At 42.0% G+C, this 15651-nt stretch overlaps 1 protein-coding gene across 4 annotated transcripts in view; it reads right to left on the bottom strand.

Moving 5' to 3' along the window:
- CBR4 (carbonyl reductase 4) overlaps positions 1 to 15651 on the bottom strand; it is a 767690-nt gene that overhangs the window by 360203 nt on the left and 391836 nt on the right. For all 4 annotated transcript variants that reach the window (XM_044062572.1, XM_044062573.1, XM_044062574.1 and 1 more), the window contains exon 4: positions 13387 to 13523. In XM_044062572.1, coding sequence (XP_043918507.1) covers positions 13387 to 13523 — 137 coding nt within the window. The remainder of the gene's footprint in view (positions 1 to 13386; positions 13524 to 15651) is intronic.

Here is a 15651-nt window from a genome sequence, read left to right as displayed (position 1 = left end):
TTTTGTAAAGGTATGGACAGAGGTCCAGGTGGCAGCTTACAAGATGTCCCTGGTGGGAACTCCTCTGAGGAAGGCTGTGGAAGTAGAGGCTGCCCTAGTGGAATGGGTGCGCATAGACTTACTGGGGTTTCCCATGTAATCTGTAGCAGAAATGGATACAGTGTGATATGGTTGTTTGGAAATGGGCTTCACCTCTGCCCCAGGGGCAAAGCTGACAAGTAGTTGGTCTGTTTTTCTGAAAGGTTTAGTATGGTCCAGATAGTATCTGAGTTGTCTGTGTACATCTAGCGAGTGTAGAATTCTTTCCCCCTTGTTTTGAGGGTTGGGAAAAGAAGGTAGGTGTATGGCCTGGTTGAGGGTCACATCAGAGACCACCTTGGGCATAAAGGAGAGGTTAGTCCTCAGGGGGATCCTGTCTGCATGGAAAATGATGAAGGGCTCAACAGCCTTAAGAGCCTGAAGTTCTGATACCCTTCTGGCTGAGGTGATAGCTAGTAAGAAAGCAGTCTTCCAGGAGAGGTATTTCAATTCTGTAGCAGCAGCAGGTTTGAAAGGAGGTAAGGTTAGTTTTTCTAGAACATAATTCAGTTCCCAGGGTGGCGTAGGAGGCCTTTTGGGAAGTCTGATATTAGAAGCCCCTCTGAGGAATTGCCTAATCAAAGGATGAGAGAAGAGGGGTGGTTCTGAAATGTAATGGGCAGAAATGGCTGAGGCATGGATTTTAATAGAAGAGACAGAAAGGCCACTATTGACCAACTCAGCTACGTAATCCAAGATAAGAGGGATGGAAGGATGAGAGGTACTGGCTTTGGACTGGTTCCAGGAGCAGAATCTTTTCCATTTTTCTGCATATGATTTTCTGGTGCTGGGCCTTCTGGCCTCTGTGATGATGTCTAAGACCTGTTTGCTTAACACGGACTCCTTGTTAGCTTTTAAGGTATAAGCTATGCTGAAAGATTGAGAGCCTGTAAGTCTGGGTGCAGTATCATCCCCCTCACCTGGGTCAAGAGGTCTAAGATCAGGGAAAGCTGTTTGGGGGCTGTAAGGTCAGGCTGTGCAGTAAGGAGTAACAATGCTGTATGGGCCAATCTGGAGCAATGAGGATGGCCTTTAGTGTCTCCACCCTTATTTTGATCAGTACCTTGGGAATAAGGGGCAGAGAAGGGAACACATACACAAAGAGGGAGTTCCAGGGGAAGGTCAAGGCATCCACCTTCCACACTAGGAGGTGATACTCCCTGGTACAGAACTTTTGCAGCTGGTGATTGAGGTGTGAGGCAAAGACATCCACTTCTGGAGTTCCTCACTCCTGAGTGATTTGCAGAAAGATTTCCCTGTGGAGCTGCCATTCGTGGGGGTTCAGTAAGTTTCTGCTTATGTGGTCTGCCAGGGTGTTGTTGACCCCTGGTAGGTACTGGGCAATTAGGTGTAGACTCATGGAGGTGGCTGTAAGCCAGAGGCTCATGGGTAACCTGCACAGGGGGTAAGATTGGGTCACCCCGTTTGCTGATATACCACATTACTGTGGTGTTGTCTGTTTTTATAAGGAGAACCCCTGGCCTGAAATGGGGTTTGAAAGATGTCAGAGCCTTTTGTACTGCCATAATTTCTTTTTGATTGATGTGCAAATGAATTTGCTGGGCATCCCAAAGACCTTGGGTGCACCTGCCTGCTAGGTGAGTGCCCCAAGCAATGTCTGAGGCATTGGTGGTGATGGTCTGGCCAGAAGAGTGGAGGATGAAGGGAAGACCCTTGTTCCCAGCACAGGCCTCTGTCCACCAGAGAAACTCATCCCTTATACATGGGATCAGAGGAAGAGAGGTCTCTAGGGACTGAGAGTGCTGGCACCAAAGGTTGTTTAAATACCACTGAAGTTTTCTCATGTGAAGCCTGGCCAGAGGAATGAGAAAGATGCAAGATGCCATGTATCCCAGGGCTTCCTCACAGTGAGGTGACTTCTGGAAGCCAGCTGGGCAAAGTAGAGAGGCAGGAAACTCTACTTCTCTGGAGATAGGAAAGCCATTTGGGATGCTGTGTCTGGCACACCTCCCAAGAAAATGATCTTCCTGGTGAGGTTTTGCTTTGATTTCTTCTCATTGATGGTGAACCCTAGAGAAGTTAAAAGTGATTAGACAAAGAGAAGGTCCTGGAGCAGCTTTTCTTTGCACTCTGCCTGAATGAGGCAGTCATCCAGATAAGGGTAAATCTGTATACTTTTCTGTCTGCAGAATGCTACGGCTGGGGCCAAGCATTTGGTGAATACTCTGGGAGCAGTAGATGAGCCAAAGGGCAGTTCAGAGAACTGAAAGTGTTGTGAGCCTTCTCTGAAACGGAGGAATTTCCTGCATGATTCCCTGATGTGGATGTGGAGGTAGGTATCTTTTAGGTCTAGGGTCACTAGCCAAGCATTTTTGTTAGCATAGGCAGCAGCTGCTGCAAAGTTAGCATGTTGAATCTGGGGACCACCAGGGAGGTGTTCAGAATGGGTAGATCCAGGATGGGGCACCAAGTGCCCTCTTTTCTGGGAACAAGGAATAGTCTGGAATAAAAGCCTTTGCCATCTGAGGGGACAGGTTCTATTGCACCCTGGGATATGAGAGTTTGGACCTGTTTCAATGCCTCTGCCCACTGATTTGGAGGTAAGTCTGGGTACCCTCTTGGAAATGGGAGTTCACTAAATTTGTATCCCTGAAAAATGATCTTTAAGACCCATTGGTCTTTTGGTATAGAAAGCCAATTGTCTTTGAAGAGAGAGAGCCTTCCTCCTAGTTTTTGATGAGTGAAGGGAGGGGGAGTCATTGTGAGTGTTTGCCATAGAAGGTTGGCTTAGAATTCCCTGTCTTAGAGATGGAAGTGCTCCATTGTTTGCTTCTCTACTGGTCCTGAGATAGGGGCCTGGATGTTCTGTCCCTGTGGGGCTTACCTTGGCTCTGTCTGCTAGGTGTAGGGAAGGCCCAGTGCTGAGGGGGAAAGTTCCTGCTGAATCTGTGAGGTTAAACTTGAAAGAAATCTTTTACTGTTTGCATAGATTTTGCTTTGTCTTCCATCTTTTTAAGCACCTCTTCTGCTTTTTCCCCAAACATGCATTCCTTATCTAGGGGTGCATCAATAAGTTTAAACTTGACATGATCAGGGAGAGTTTGTTCCTTCAGCCATGCATGTCTCCTAATGACATATCCTGTCACTGCTGCCCTGCTAGAGGCTTCTTGGTTGTCATATCCACATTTTAATAAGTATTTGGCCAATTGGCAAGCAGAGTGCAGTAAATCTGCTAACCTTTTTTGAATTGGCACAGTCAGGAAAGGTAGCAATCTTCTGTTTTAATAGTTCTAAAGTGTGTCGTTGATATTTTAACATATAGAACTGACAACTGAGCTCTCTGATAGCTAAGGTTGCAGAGGTGTGTACTTTTTTACCCCATCTGTCCAGAGCACTAGAGTCCTTGTCAGAAGGAAGAGGATTCTTGGCACAACTAGTCTTAGCTCCTTTAGGTCCCTGTGTAAAGATCTCTGGGTCTGCAGTAGGATTTCTGTACAGGTATTTGTGAGAATCCAGTACTCTGTAGTACCTGTCAGGTTAACTGGGAGCATGAGGGAGGGTGTCAGGGGCTAAGCTGGATTTGTGGAAAACGTCATCCACCACTTCTAAACTAGGGGGGATGGCCAGGGGTCTGTGCTGCGACAGGTCCAGAAACACTCTAAGCTTTTTTTTTAGACTGTGGGAAGTCCTGAGATTCCCAATGGAAATGTTCCCTGAGGGAGTTAAGGGATGCTGTTACTCTTCAAAAACTGATTAGTCAGATTCCTCAGAATCCTGTTCTGTCATAATTTCTGGAGAAGGGTGCCTTTTCCTTTTAGAAGTTGTGGCCTGAGTACCCCGGATAAGGGCGATGAGTACCCCGGATAAGGGAGATGAGATCCTCCGCCATTTTATGCATTTGTGCTTGGGGTGGTGGAGCAGTAGCAAGATGGTGGCTAGAAACAGATTTCCTAGGAGTGGCCTGGCTTCTAGGCCTGAGAAAATCCGTGGGTCTGAGAGAAAGAATAGTCGGATGCAAAGACATCGTTTTTTTGTCTAGATTCGGTAGTGCAAAAGGTCTCCTTGGAAGCCAGTGCCTGCGTTGCGGCTCTGGACCCAACCGAGGCAGAGACAGCCACAGGCTTGGAAGACAAAGAAGATTTCTGCGGCATGCCAGACTCCAAAAGGGTCTTGGTAGAGGCCTGCATAGATATCGAACAGGGCAACAGGGGCTGCGAAAGCCTCTCACTGAATTCCAGAGAACTGACGACCTGCTTAGCAGTAGCATTGTTGGAAGACTTAGCCTTGTGTGGTCTGTCTCTATTTTTATCTCTACGCTTTTTGGAAAGTCCACAGATTGTTGGCTGACGGACGCTATATTGGAATACGAAGACGGAACACGAAAATAACTGTCTACAAAGAGAGCTCTACAGGGAATGGTTCTCGCATTAAAGAGGGCACAGAACTGGCAATGGGGGCAGTTGTGGTCTGGGCCTAAACAAGTGATGCAGTAAGAATGAAGTCTCAGCGTGGGATTTGCTTTCCACAGATGAGACAATTGTTAACTATTTTGGACATTGGTTAGTGCAAGAAAAAAGGATCCCCAATGGGGTACTTAGCTTTAGATGTTTTCAGCTGAAATTCAACTTCTGGTAGCAACCGACTGACACTCGTGCGAACTGCTTCTGCTACGGGCTCCATGACAAGAAAGACTGATGTAATGACGTCGGCCACCTTGCTTTGTAGCACTGATGACCTGACGTCAGACTACAGGCAATGGCAGCCGATGCAAAAAAAAACACTGATTCTGGTATTCGGGCCGGCTGAAGGCTACCACAGCAGGGATAACCCACAGGTGATGGCTACAACAGTGAAACATGAAGAACATCCATCTTTTCTTGGGACTAGGGAGAGCCTAGAGTAGAAACCTTTTCCCTTCTCTGTCAGAGGGACAGGCTGAACTGTTCCCTGGGAAATGAGGCTGTCTATAAGTGGCTGAAATAAAGGAGGCTGTTCCTTGGGGGGCTGTGGAATACCCCTCAAGGATGGAGTTGTGATCCAGGTCATGAAATAACCCTTCTCTATAATGGATAGAACCGACTTGTCTGTGATGATGTTTTTCCAAATAGGGAGATGGTGACAGAGCCTTTGGGACAGGGTAATGGATTTGGGGGAGTTTTGCCGGAATGGCAGGTAGTCACAGACTACCTGCCCTGTCTTGAAATTGAGGCTACTGGGCTGGAGTGTGTGCAGCCCTGGAAAGAGTAGTTTGCTTCCTGGCTTTCTTTCTAGCCATGGAAAGAAGAATGGGGGCAGTATGCTTCCCGATTAACTGTTTTTTTTTTTTTTTTTTTTTTTATGGGTAATTCCTATGGAATTTGGGGATAGGAGAAACAAATAGGTGTTTTAGGTCTTGTAACTCCTTCTCTTTTTGATGCAGAGTTTTGAATAACTCAGCTATCTGTGTTCCAAAGAGGGATGAGTTGTCCAGAGGTGCATCCAAGAGTTTTGCCCTGATGTCATCAGGTAGCGGCTGTAACCTAAGCCAGGAATATCTTCTCAGGACTGAGGCAGATGCAGCTGACCTGGCAGAAGCTTCAGCAGCAACATAGCTGCACCTAACGGAATGCCTAGTGACCTGAGAGGATAGGGATAGAAGTCTGGATATTTGAGCTTTGGCAAGAGAGTCTGGGATGTCATTCAGTTGTTTAGTGGCCTTGTTCACAAGGGCTAGGGCATATTTGGACATATGAGTTTGGTAATTTACTGCCCTGAATGCCAATGTAGAAGTATAAACTTTCTTTCATAGGCATTCCATGGCCTTGCTGTCTTTGTCTGTGGGCAAAAGTGAGGAAGATGGACGGAGTTTAGATGCTTTATCAGCTGGCACTGAAACAGTGCCAGGGTCTGCTGCAGGGCATTTAATCAGGAATTTGGCTCCCTCAGAGACCTTGTAAAATTTGTCAGGCCTTCAGGGTGGAGGGGGCTGAGAATCAGGACTGAGTGATGCTGCACTAAATGCGTTCAGAAATGCTGGCAGTATTGGAGGAATAGCTGAAGGGGCAGGGGATTCATTCTGAAGAAGTTCATAATATCTTTCTTTTACTTCTGTCATCTTAGAGGAGTCCCATTGAAAATGTTCTCTCATCTTTGCTATGGTCTCCCAAAAGATGAGATCCTCAGCTGGAGAATCCGCTTTTGTGGATTTGTCCTCTGGGGAGGCATAGTCAAGGGGGGGTGGCAACTGTGAGACATATGAAAGGAAGTCCTCTGGGGAAGAGTTAGAGGAGTCCTCAGCTTCAGCTTGTGAAGTCTCTAAGGGCTGAGGCCTAGGGCTCATCACAGGATGAGACACTGAGGAAGGTAAGGGTGTAGCAAGCCTTAGAGCCAAAAAGGCATTGAAAAGACTGAGATAAGGCCTGCCAATCTGGCTGGCTCTCCACTGGGGAGAAACATATTTCCTCTTCTCTTTCTTTTTAAGGAAAGGCCTAACAGGTGTCGGAGCTAAGGCAGCCCTGGGATCAGTAAACTGCGAAGAAGTGGAGGGGTCTGTCTGGGCAGCCGGTACAAGCCAAGGTTCTCCCTCGCTGTTGGAAGCTGACATCTGCATAACCTCCATGGAGGTACCTTCCGCTTTGGGTTCTGCGGCTTCCACATCGGTACCTGCTATACCTATCAGCGGCGACGGACTGTTCTTCCAAGATGATGTCCACCACAGGAGGAACATCGGGTGGAGGAGGTGCAGCTACAAATTCAGGTCTAGCAATTTTGGCCTTTTTCTTGGGTGGCTCGAAGGGCTGACCGGACAACCCCTCCATACCTAAAGCTAAGCACTTGAGGCACTGATTCTCAGTATGAATGTTTAACACATGCAGATGGCGATGCAGGGTTTCTGGAACGAAGGCCTGGCAAATGGAGCAAGATGCATGGTCGTACATAGGCCCTAAACAAAAAAGGCAAAGCTCGTGGGCATCTTTATGGGGATCTGATGACTGCACCTACACTTTCCCTTCCTGAATGACATGAACCCATACAGGCATGCAGTGACACTAATAACAAAACATCCCCAGTGGGGTACTTATCTGTAATTTTTGATCCGATGGCCAGTACGGCAGGAAAAGCTGACATTTGACTGGCAGCAGAGAAGTTCTGAGGACTGGTGCATGCAGACATCACTTTTATGGCTCACATTCCCTCAGTCAAGTAAGACATCCCATGCACCCAGCAGTGACTAGAAGCTTTTGTATACTGGCCGGATGTTCGGGTAGCAAGACAGGAAAGCCAAAGAGTTGGAATACTGCAACATGAGAATAGAAGGACATCTAAAGTATGAAGGATATTTTTCTCCTCTGTTTTGGGGTTTAGGGAAGAACAAAGGAAGATGAATAGTCTGGTTCAAAGATAGTGCAACAGTGACCTAATAAAGAATGTCAACAAATTACAAAAGAACAATGGAATGAAATCTGTAAAGCCTGAAGATATGTTACAAGTAATAAAGATTTAGGATATATACATGTAAATGTTTACATATGTATTTTTATACTCCAAGTAGGCTTCAGAGGATTTTTACTCAAGCAATGAGAAAAAGGCTTTAAAGATTTCATTCCACTGTTCTTTTGTAATTTGTTGACATTCTTCATTAGATCACTGTTGCACAGGCTTTGTTACTGCAGAATAGAGAACAGCTACAGTTATTCCCCTCCATAAAGGTGGCCTAGCAACACACCCAGGGAATTACAGACTCATAAGCCTGACCACCCTCATCTATAAGGCTATGGAACATATTATTATGGACCTCATAAATAAAGACATAGGTGATCTCCAAACCCTGGATCCTACCCAATTCAACTTCATGAAAGGCAGATCCTGTCTGTTAAATCTGGTGGATTTCTTTGAAAATGTGACCAGTGAAATTGATGAGGGCAACCCTGTGCACACAGCATACCTCGACTTGCCATAGGCTTTCGACACAATCTCACATTCATGCATTTATAACAAACTTAGCAAACAGATTGCAAATCCCTTCGTTGTAAGATGGGTTGCCAACTGGCTCATAAACCGGATACACACTACCAAAATGGGTGACTCCACATCAACCAGTTACCAGAGTGGTGCCACAGGGGTCAGTACTGAGCCCCCTACTGTTTGGTATATATTTCTCAGCCATTCAGGTCAAAACTAAAGGGTTGTGGCTGACCAAATTTGCAGAAGACTGCAAACTAGGTGAAATCACTGAATCCCCAAATGATGTTAGTATACTCCAGGGGGGTCTCACACAGACCAAAGACTGGTGTATTAGTCATGGTCTCAAACTGAATGCAGAGAAATACATCTTCATTCCCTTCGGTACAATCAATGTCCCTTAACACTATCAAATCAACAACAACATCATAAGTACCTATGAAGTGGTAAGGGACCTGGGATCACAGGTTGACCGTGACCTTAACTTCGATCACCATGTGTATACCGCTATAAGGAAAGCTTTCCCCACATAGCTCACTCGATTAGTAAAGGCATCACCTCGACAGCAAAAGAAATTATAACCCCCCCCATACTCAGCACTTATCCAGCCCATAATTGAGTATAATGCCCCATTCGGTATGTACCGCACTAAGCACCTGCAGCAATTAGAGAGAACTCAGAGGTTTCTAACAAAGAAGATCAAGGGACTCTAACATGTGCCTTACACGGACCGACTAAACTCCATGTCACTATTCTCCATATTCTATAGACTTCTTGGGGAAGACTTATGCCTGGCCTACAGAGCAACCCAAGACCCAAACCTGATGAACTTACTGCATATACGTAAATCAAATGAGTCTAGGGCTACCCATTCCGGGGACTTAAATATGGCCTGCGACTTAAATAGGAAATGCTGGAAGGACAGGTTTATCTCTCAGCGACTGCTATGTCTTTGGAACAGGCTACTAATTCATGTGAAACAGAGCACCTCTATGACACTGTTCAAGAGGAAGCTGGATGAGTGGATGGGGCACTATAAATTCTTACCGTTGATAGTTCCCACAACCCTTCTGGACATGAACAGTCATCACTAAATGCAATCTTGAGTACTGACTAGTACTTCTATGGTATTTCATTGGGTTGGAACAGCTAGGCTTAAAATGACCTCCGGGCCAACAGCCTAGTAATCTCCTATGATGAGCAGATATTGTAGACTGAACGAATGAAACAGGAATACATTTTCTGAAACTGTGTGAAATTAACTGAGTTTAATGACTCCCTACAGAATATCCTGACACAGTTCTTGGGGGCAATGTACTGTTTTAACTAAAGAGACGATGGTACCTCTCAACATCTTAGAGCAAAAAATCTGGACAAAGCCGAAAATGATGAGGAGACAAATAGAGACAGATTTTAAATATTGCCCTTACAACCTTAGAAAGTTGGTGGAATAATAGGTTTTGCATTAGCATGAATTTTCCGAAGGATGTGGAGTCTTAAACTCAAATGTTTGTCAATATTTAATAACTTCAAGCCTCAGCTATTTGCCAGAAAGGGACACACCAAAAATATGAGGCAAAAATCTGGACATTCTGCGAAAACCTGTACATTTGAGAGGTATTACTGCTACTGAGTTGGTATACAAGTTTAGAATTGTTAAGATAAGGCCTTAGTACATTTAATGTTAGTATTGGCAAAAAAGCAAATATTTTAAAATGGAAATGAAAGAAAACTAGCTGCAAATGAAGTACTGAATGTTGCAAAGGAAATAAAAGCAACAGAGATGGGATCATTCAACAATGGAGGAAATAATTTTCATAAAAATAAATGGTGCATTTGGAAAGAATGTATATACAAAATAATGCTTAAAAATATGGTTAAAATAAGTAGATTGGTAGAAACTGAAAGTATAGGAGCATGTTCTAAGGCACAAGTGTAAAAGTACAGAACTGTAATAAAAACATAAGTATAATATATGTACATGACAATGAAAAGTGTTACTGGAATCTTTTTTTTCATTGTTATTAATGTATATGAGGTCATGATACAAATTAAAACTGTGATGAATAAATATTTTTTTTTAAATGTAGATAACTGGATTCTGTGTAGATTTGCTTGAGTGTTAAATGAAATGTCTTCTACTGAAAAAAAACATGTTGTCCTAATCCTACATCCTATGAGATGATCTAAAATGAGGAATCAGTGTCTTAAAGCAAAAATGACATCCAATAGGTAACAAAAGGTATAAGAAGGAATGCTAGAAAGAGAGGCAAGAATTTTTTTAATCCCTCCTTACAGACAGTTATTAAGATCCCATTTACAGTACCCTGGGTCACTCTGGAGATATCAACAATAGAAAAAATAGAAACAAAGAATGCACACGTATTTATCAGAAGCCAAATAAGGAGACATTAGAAGAGTTTAATATGTACAGTCTTGAAGAAAGAGAGTGGATGTGACAGAATCTTTTAGGAACTTCAAGGGACTCTACAGAGTCCATGATGGTATAATAATGCAAATGAAGATATGCAAGAGAACACAGCTTAAAAACATGAGGTGAATAGTTTAAAGAACATATATAGAAGCAATAATCCATTGAAAGTGTGGTGGATGGCTTGAACAGTCTTCCTGAACAGGAGGCACAGGGTTCAAAGCTGTAAACAAATTAAACAAGCCAGTTGAAAAAACAAAACAATTAAATGTCTTTTTTTAAGTCTACAGATCCTGCTGCCCAGTAATTCCCCTACCTGTACTAAATTGATCTATTCATTCTATGATGTGGAAGTCACTCATGCCCTGGCTAACAGAGAGTGATGGGGGCCATCTGCTCCTACCAGTCTTGTCTAATTTGCCCATCTATTCCCCAGTGGTGAGAGTCAGGTGGTACAGAGGAGACCAGTTTGCTTCTGCAGCTGTGGAGCTATCTATCTACATATTCCCACAGGGCTCCATTCCTCACAGTGGCTTTTTCTGAGCTCCATTGCATGCTATCCGCCATGCAAAATTTGCCTCTGCACTCTGACTTCCCCTGCTTGAGCAAAGTACAATGTTATGTGTTCAAAAGACTTCTTGGGTGCAACACAAAGTGGTCCCTCTATGTGTCACCTAAGTGGCAAGCCAGTGCTATTTCCCACTTCCCTAGTACGGGTAATCTGACAGTGGCCACTTACTCACACTTTCCCTTGCTCAGCTCCTCCAGTGCCCAGGCTGCTAATCAAACTCAAATCATCTGGTCTGCAGTCATGGCTTTACCCTTCTCTGCCACACATTCAGGTTGAGATAAGGGAGCTCTTATGAGAAGTGGGCAAATTAAACATGTTGATTAACTAGGCTCTGCAGCTGGACAGACAAACTGGTAGATTAATTGCTACAAGCATATCTTATTTGTCATCAAAATTTATATTTCTTTACTTCCAGATCATTAAATTTAGGCAAAAGGAAATAATTTAAAATAAAGCCCATTAAATGTAGATAAGTAAACCATTGTCCACCCTGCAGCATTACTTATTTACCTAACAAAAAATTGCACTCCACTGGGAGCCCTTTTCAGCATAAGCCAATGAAGCCACAGAGGTAAGTTAAATTTCATACATACTGGACTATTCAAAACAAAACTAGTCACAGTGAGCGTACAAACTTCATTATACTCTAGTGACTTGAAGCAGAAATCTGAGATGATCTACCATCTGGCAAAAAGGACCACACTGTTTAAAAAATAATAAACATAAGTTTCTTTGGGAGGAAAATTCCATGAAAGTCCAGATGTTTTAACACTGGCAATCTTGCAATGGATACAAATAATGTTAAAAATGAACCCCAGTGGGCAGGAGAATACTACACAAAGTAACCCTCAAGAGGAGCAATATCTCATTTAAAAAATACACAATAACTTTTCTGCTGTTACATAATACATTCAGTTTATAAACCTTGACTATAGCAACTGAATATGTACTTTCTCTATACCCATTTATAGCTTATTGTATTCCACATTTTTTCATGACAAAATATCCAAGAATCTTTCTAACATCTTACAAGAGTAATGTTAATAAGTTATTATACTGAAATTCAGAAAGTATTTTACAGAACAAATGAAATAATAAAATATTAAATGAAACCAAAAAAATGATTCAAGCAGAAACCATCAGCAGATTTTCTGTAGATCTATTTTATTTCAGTTTCATCAATACGATAGTATTCAAAGTCAATAAGTCCATAATGCATAGAAGCAATATTCTTTTGAACTTTCCCTTTTACAATTTGCAGGTACGTTAAGTAACCCTACACAACTCCTTGTCATTTCTGACATTTAAATCGAAATGACAATGTGTCACCACAGAATTTACTAACACGCAGCTCAATGGGACCCCCTGGCAAGGCGTGGCTTTGATTACTAGTCTCGAACAGTAACATCCTTATTTGTAGTGCAGTTCGTGGGTATGCCCATTTACATGTCGCAGTATTAAAACTTACAATAGAAAGTGTTTCCTTCAGTGAAAATGGACCCAAGAACTACAATGCAAATACTTATCGCAACAAACTATTGTGCTGTTTTGTGTGCAATGTGAGGTCAGTAAAATTAAGCAATAATTCTGTATTCTGGATGAAATGATAAACTGAGATCCCATCAGCCTTAGTTGCTAATGGCACAGTTAGACATAAAAGATCCTGTGACACTTATTAAAAGATTAGGAATCTTACCTAGTGGTCTGGCCAAATTATCCATAGTCAATATGAATACCTATTTGGGTCTCCCCTGAAAATAGGTTTAAAACTGGACTAAACTAGTGTACAAATGGCATACCTAAAAATAAATGAATAAATAAAATAAAAATCAAATAGGAATGTACAACATAAGTAAAATACAGCATGACAAACACTACAGTAATAGTTATTTGTACTCTTCAAACATATGTAAAATGTTTTCTTACGTAAAGAAACTACATGGCGCTAATTTTTCATTTGTTTATGGTTGTGGATCATGTATAGTCAGACTTTTGCCACTGAAAATATGTATGGCACTGATATTGTAATGTGCATGTGTTCAGGTAAAAGTGCATTTAAAATAGGGGCAAACCCCACACTCCAGTTATTTGTCTATATCGAGCTTTTTTGTGATAAAAAAATACAGAATAACCTACACAGAAGAAGCATCAAATAAGCAAATGAATGTGGGATGTAAGAACCACTACAAGGCCTACATGAGACTGAATCTGCCAGCACTGCACTTCATTGCAATGTTAGAAAATGCCAATAATATATTAAAAGAAAAAAAAAATCCTACCTTTTCAAACTCATTCCCACTCACCAGCATCATGTCATTTACATTATACCCCTTAATGGCACACATGCAAACACAAAAGATAAAATCCATAAACTATGAACAAGAATGTTTCAGTGTATTCTTACCTATATTAATAATGGCGCCGCCCTGTTGTTGTAGCATGCTCCGCAGTGCAGCACGGCATGTCAATATTGATCCCAAAAGGTTTGTGTTGAGCTGAGATACAATATCTTCAGTCTTTGTCCGCAGCAAAAGTCCATCCCTAAAGGAACATACAACAACACAACTGACTTTTCTAATACCTTTAGCAATACAAGCAAAGCTAACTAAAGCAAAACTGCTGAAATCAGAACTACCTGAAAATGAGCCTCAGAGCTACTAGACCCAATTAATTTTATTTACTCTCAAACAAAACAGACACACTAAGTATTTGCATTACCACTCGCTCATAGGAATTCATAGAGAAATGTGAAATGCTTCGCCCAAAGGCCATTAATGATTTTATACTTATTTAATGATTGTTTATGGTTATAACTGACAGCTGGAAAACTCTGGTTCCTATTCAGAGCGGTCATCCACACTGCAGACAAGGTATAGTACAGAGGTGACTAGTACCAAATAATTCACAAACTGACTGCTTGTAATCCATGTTTCTGTCAGCAGAGCTCAGTATACACCAAGGTTTCAGATGAATGGAGCAGAGCATAGCTGCACTCTGACTGCTTGTAATCCATGTTTCTGTCAGCAGAGCTCAGTATACACCAAGGTTTCAGATGAATGGAGCAGAGCACAGCTGCACTCTGACTGCTTGTAATCCATGTTTCTGTCAGCAGAGCTCAGTATACACCAAGGTTTCAGATGCATGGAGCAGAGCACAGCTGCACTCTTTGTTCCAAACTACCACTAATTGCTGTCGATTACTATTTCATACAACTAACAAAGTGTACATAGCTGCAATATGTGATTTAAATCTGACCAGCATATGAGGCACCTGGGAAGAGAGGGAGTCAGTGGGTATGCAAGTTTTAAATAAGGCAGCACTGTGAACACAATGCCTAGCTTCAACACTGCTGGATTGCTAATCAAACCCAGGAAATTAGGGGCAAATATCAGTACTAAATTGTCTATACCCCAGAGACAGCTGTCACATCTACATTTTTGCTGTTAATTAAACGGCATAAAACTGAGTAATCTAGTGGCTATGGAAACCTTCTGGTAGCCTCTAACCAGCAGATGACTAGATCTGTGAAAAAGTTTGACTTTTTCTAACATTACTCTGAAGAAAATAAGACATACATCTACAAACAATAGCTAATTTGTGAAAACTAAGCAGTACAATGGCTATACTAATCTAGGACTAGATCTATGAATGTGAATTTTCTAACATTCTCTGGAAAATGTGTAAAGACAATCAGTTACAAACTGCCTTGAGTATAAAGATCAATATACAATGCCAACTTCATGCAGTCTATAGCATTTCATATGTCTACATCTGGAAGTTCTAATGCATCTTTACCCTCTTTAGGTATTAGAACTACCACCACTTTCTGCCAGGATGTTGGTACTTCTCTTAAAATACTGTTAAACAAAACCTTTCAGATCTTTATCAGTCTTTCCCCTCTTAGCTTCTAAATTTCCACAGGAATACCATCTATTCTTGGAGACTTTCCTGTGGATTGGTTATACATCAATTTTTGTCTTATCTCCTCCTATCCTGTTAGTATTTGAGCTTCATCTGCCTCTAACCTTGGCATATTTAATTCTTCCATAAACATTTCCATTTGTAGGGTCTATATTACAAAGTCAAACTCAGAGGAGTTTGAACGTTGTAATATCGAACAGTACGCATCGAAACCCAATAATAACGAAAATACAGAACAGCGATTATTTCCCAAGGGAAAAAAATTGCTGCTCCGTGAAAAAAAAAAAGTTACACTTTAAATTTAACTAAAGTGGGGGGCTGTGCCCCCCACCCCTCTACTGAAATATACCAACTCCAAGATCGCACCGCAGTGGAGGATATAGCAAAGCCCTGAAAACGCCCACTAATTTTTTTTCCCCCGGGAAATAAATCGGTGTGCCGTGCCTTCGCTATTTTCGGATTTCGGACTTCTTCAAGTTCGACGTTGTAATATAGACCCCCATTTGTACCTTTTCTTGATTTCTATATTTCTCTGCTGTATATAGACTTTCACAGAATTTCTGAAATATTTCTAATACTGCACTACATATGTTACTGTTGTATAAATATTTTTTTTTCCTATTTGATATTGTTATTGTAGTTGTATGTCTTTGTTTATATCTCGCAGCTTATCTCCTCGGGCCTCTACTAAAATGGACATATATCCAGTTAGACTAGCCCAGTCAACAGATGTAAAATAAAATAAATA

The sequence above is a fragment of the Protopterus annectens genome, chromosome 2.part1, assembly GCF_019279795.1.
Source record: "Protopterus annectens isolate FY-2018-M chromosome 2.part1, PAN1.0, whole genome shotgun sequence".
Taxonomy (NCBI): Eukaryota; Metazoa; Chordata; order Ceratodontiformes; family Protopteridae; genus Protopterus; species Protopterus annectens.
The sequence above is the reverse complement of the archived record's forward strand: the minus strand, read 5'-3'. Positions and strand labels throughout refer to the sequence as shown.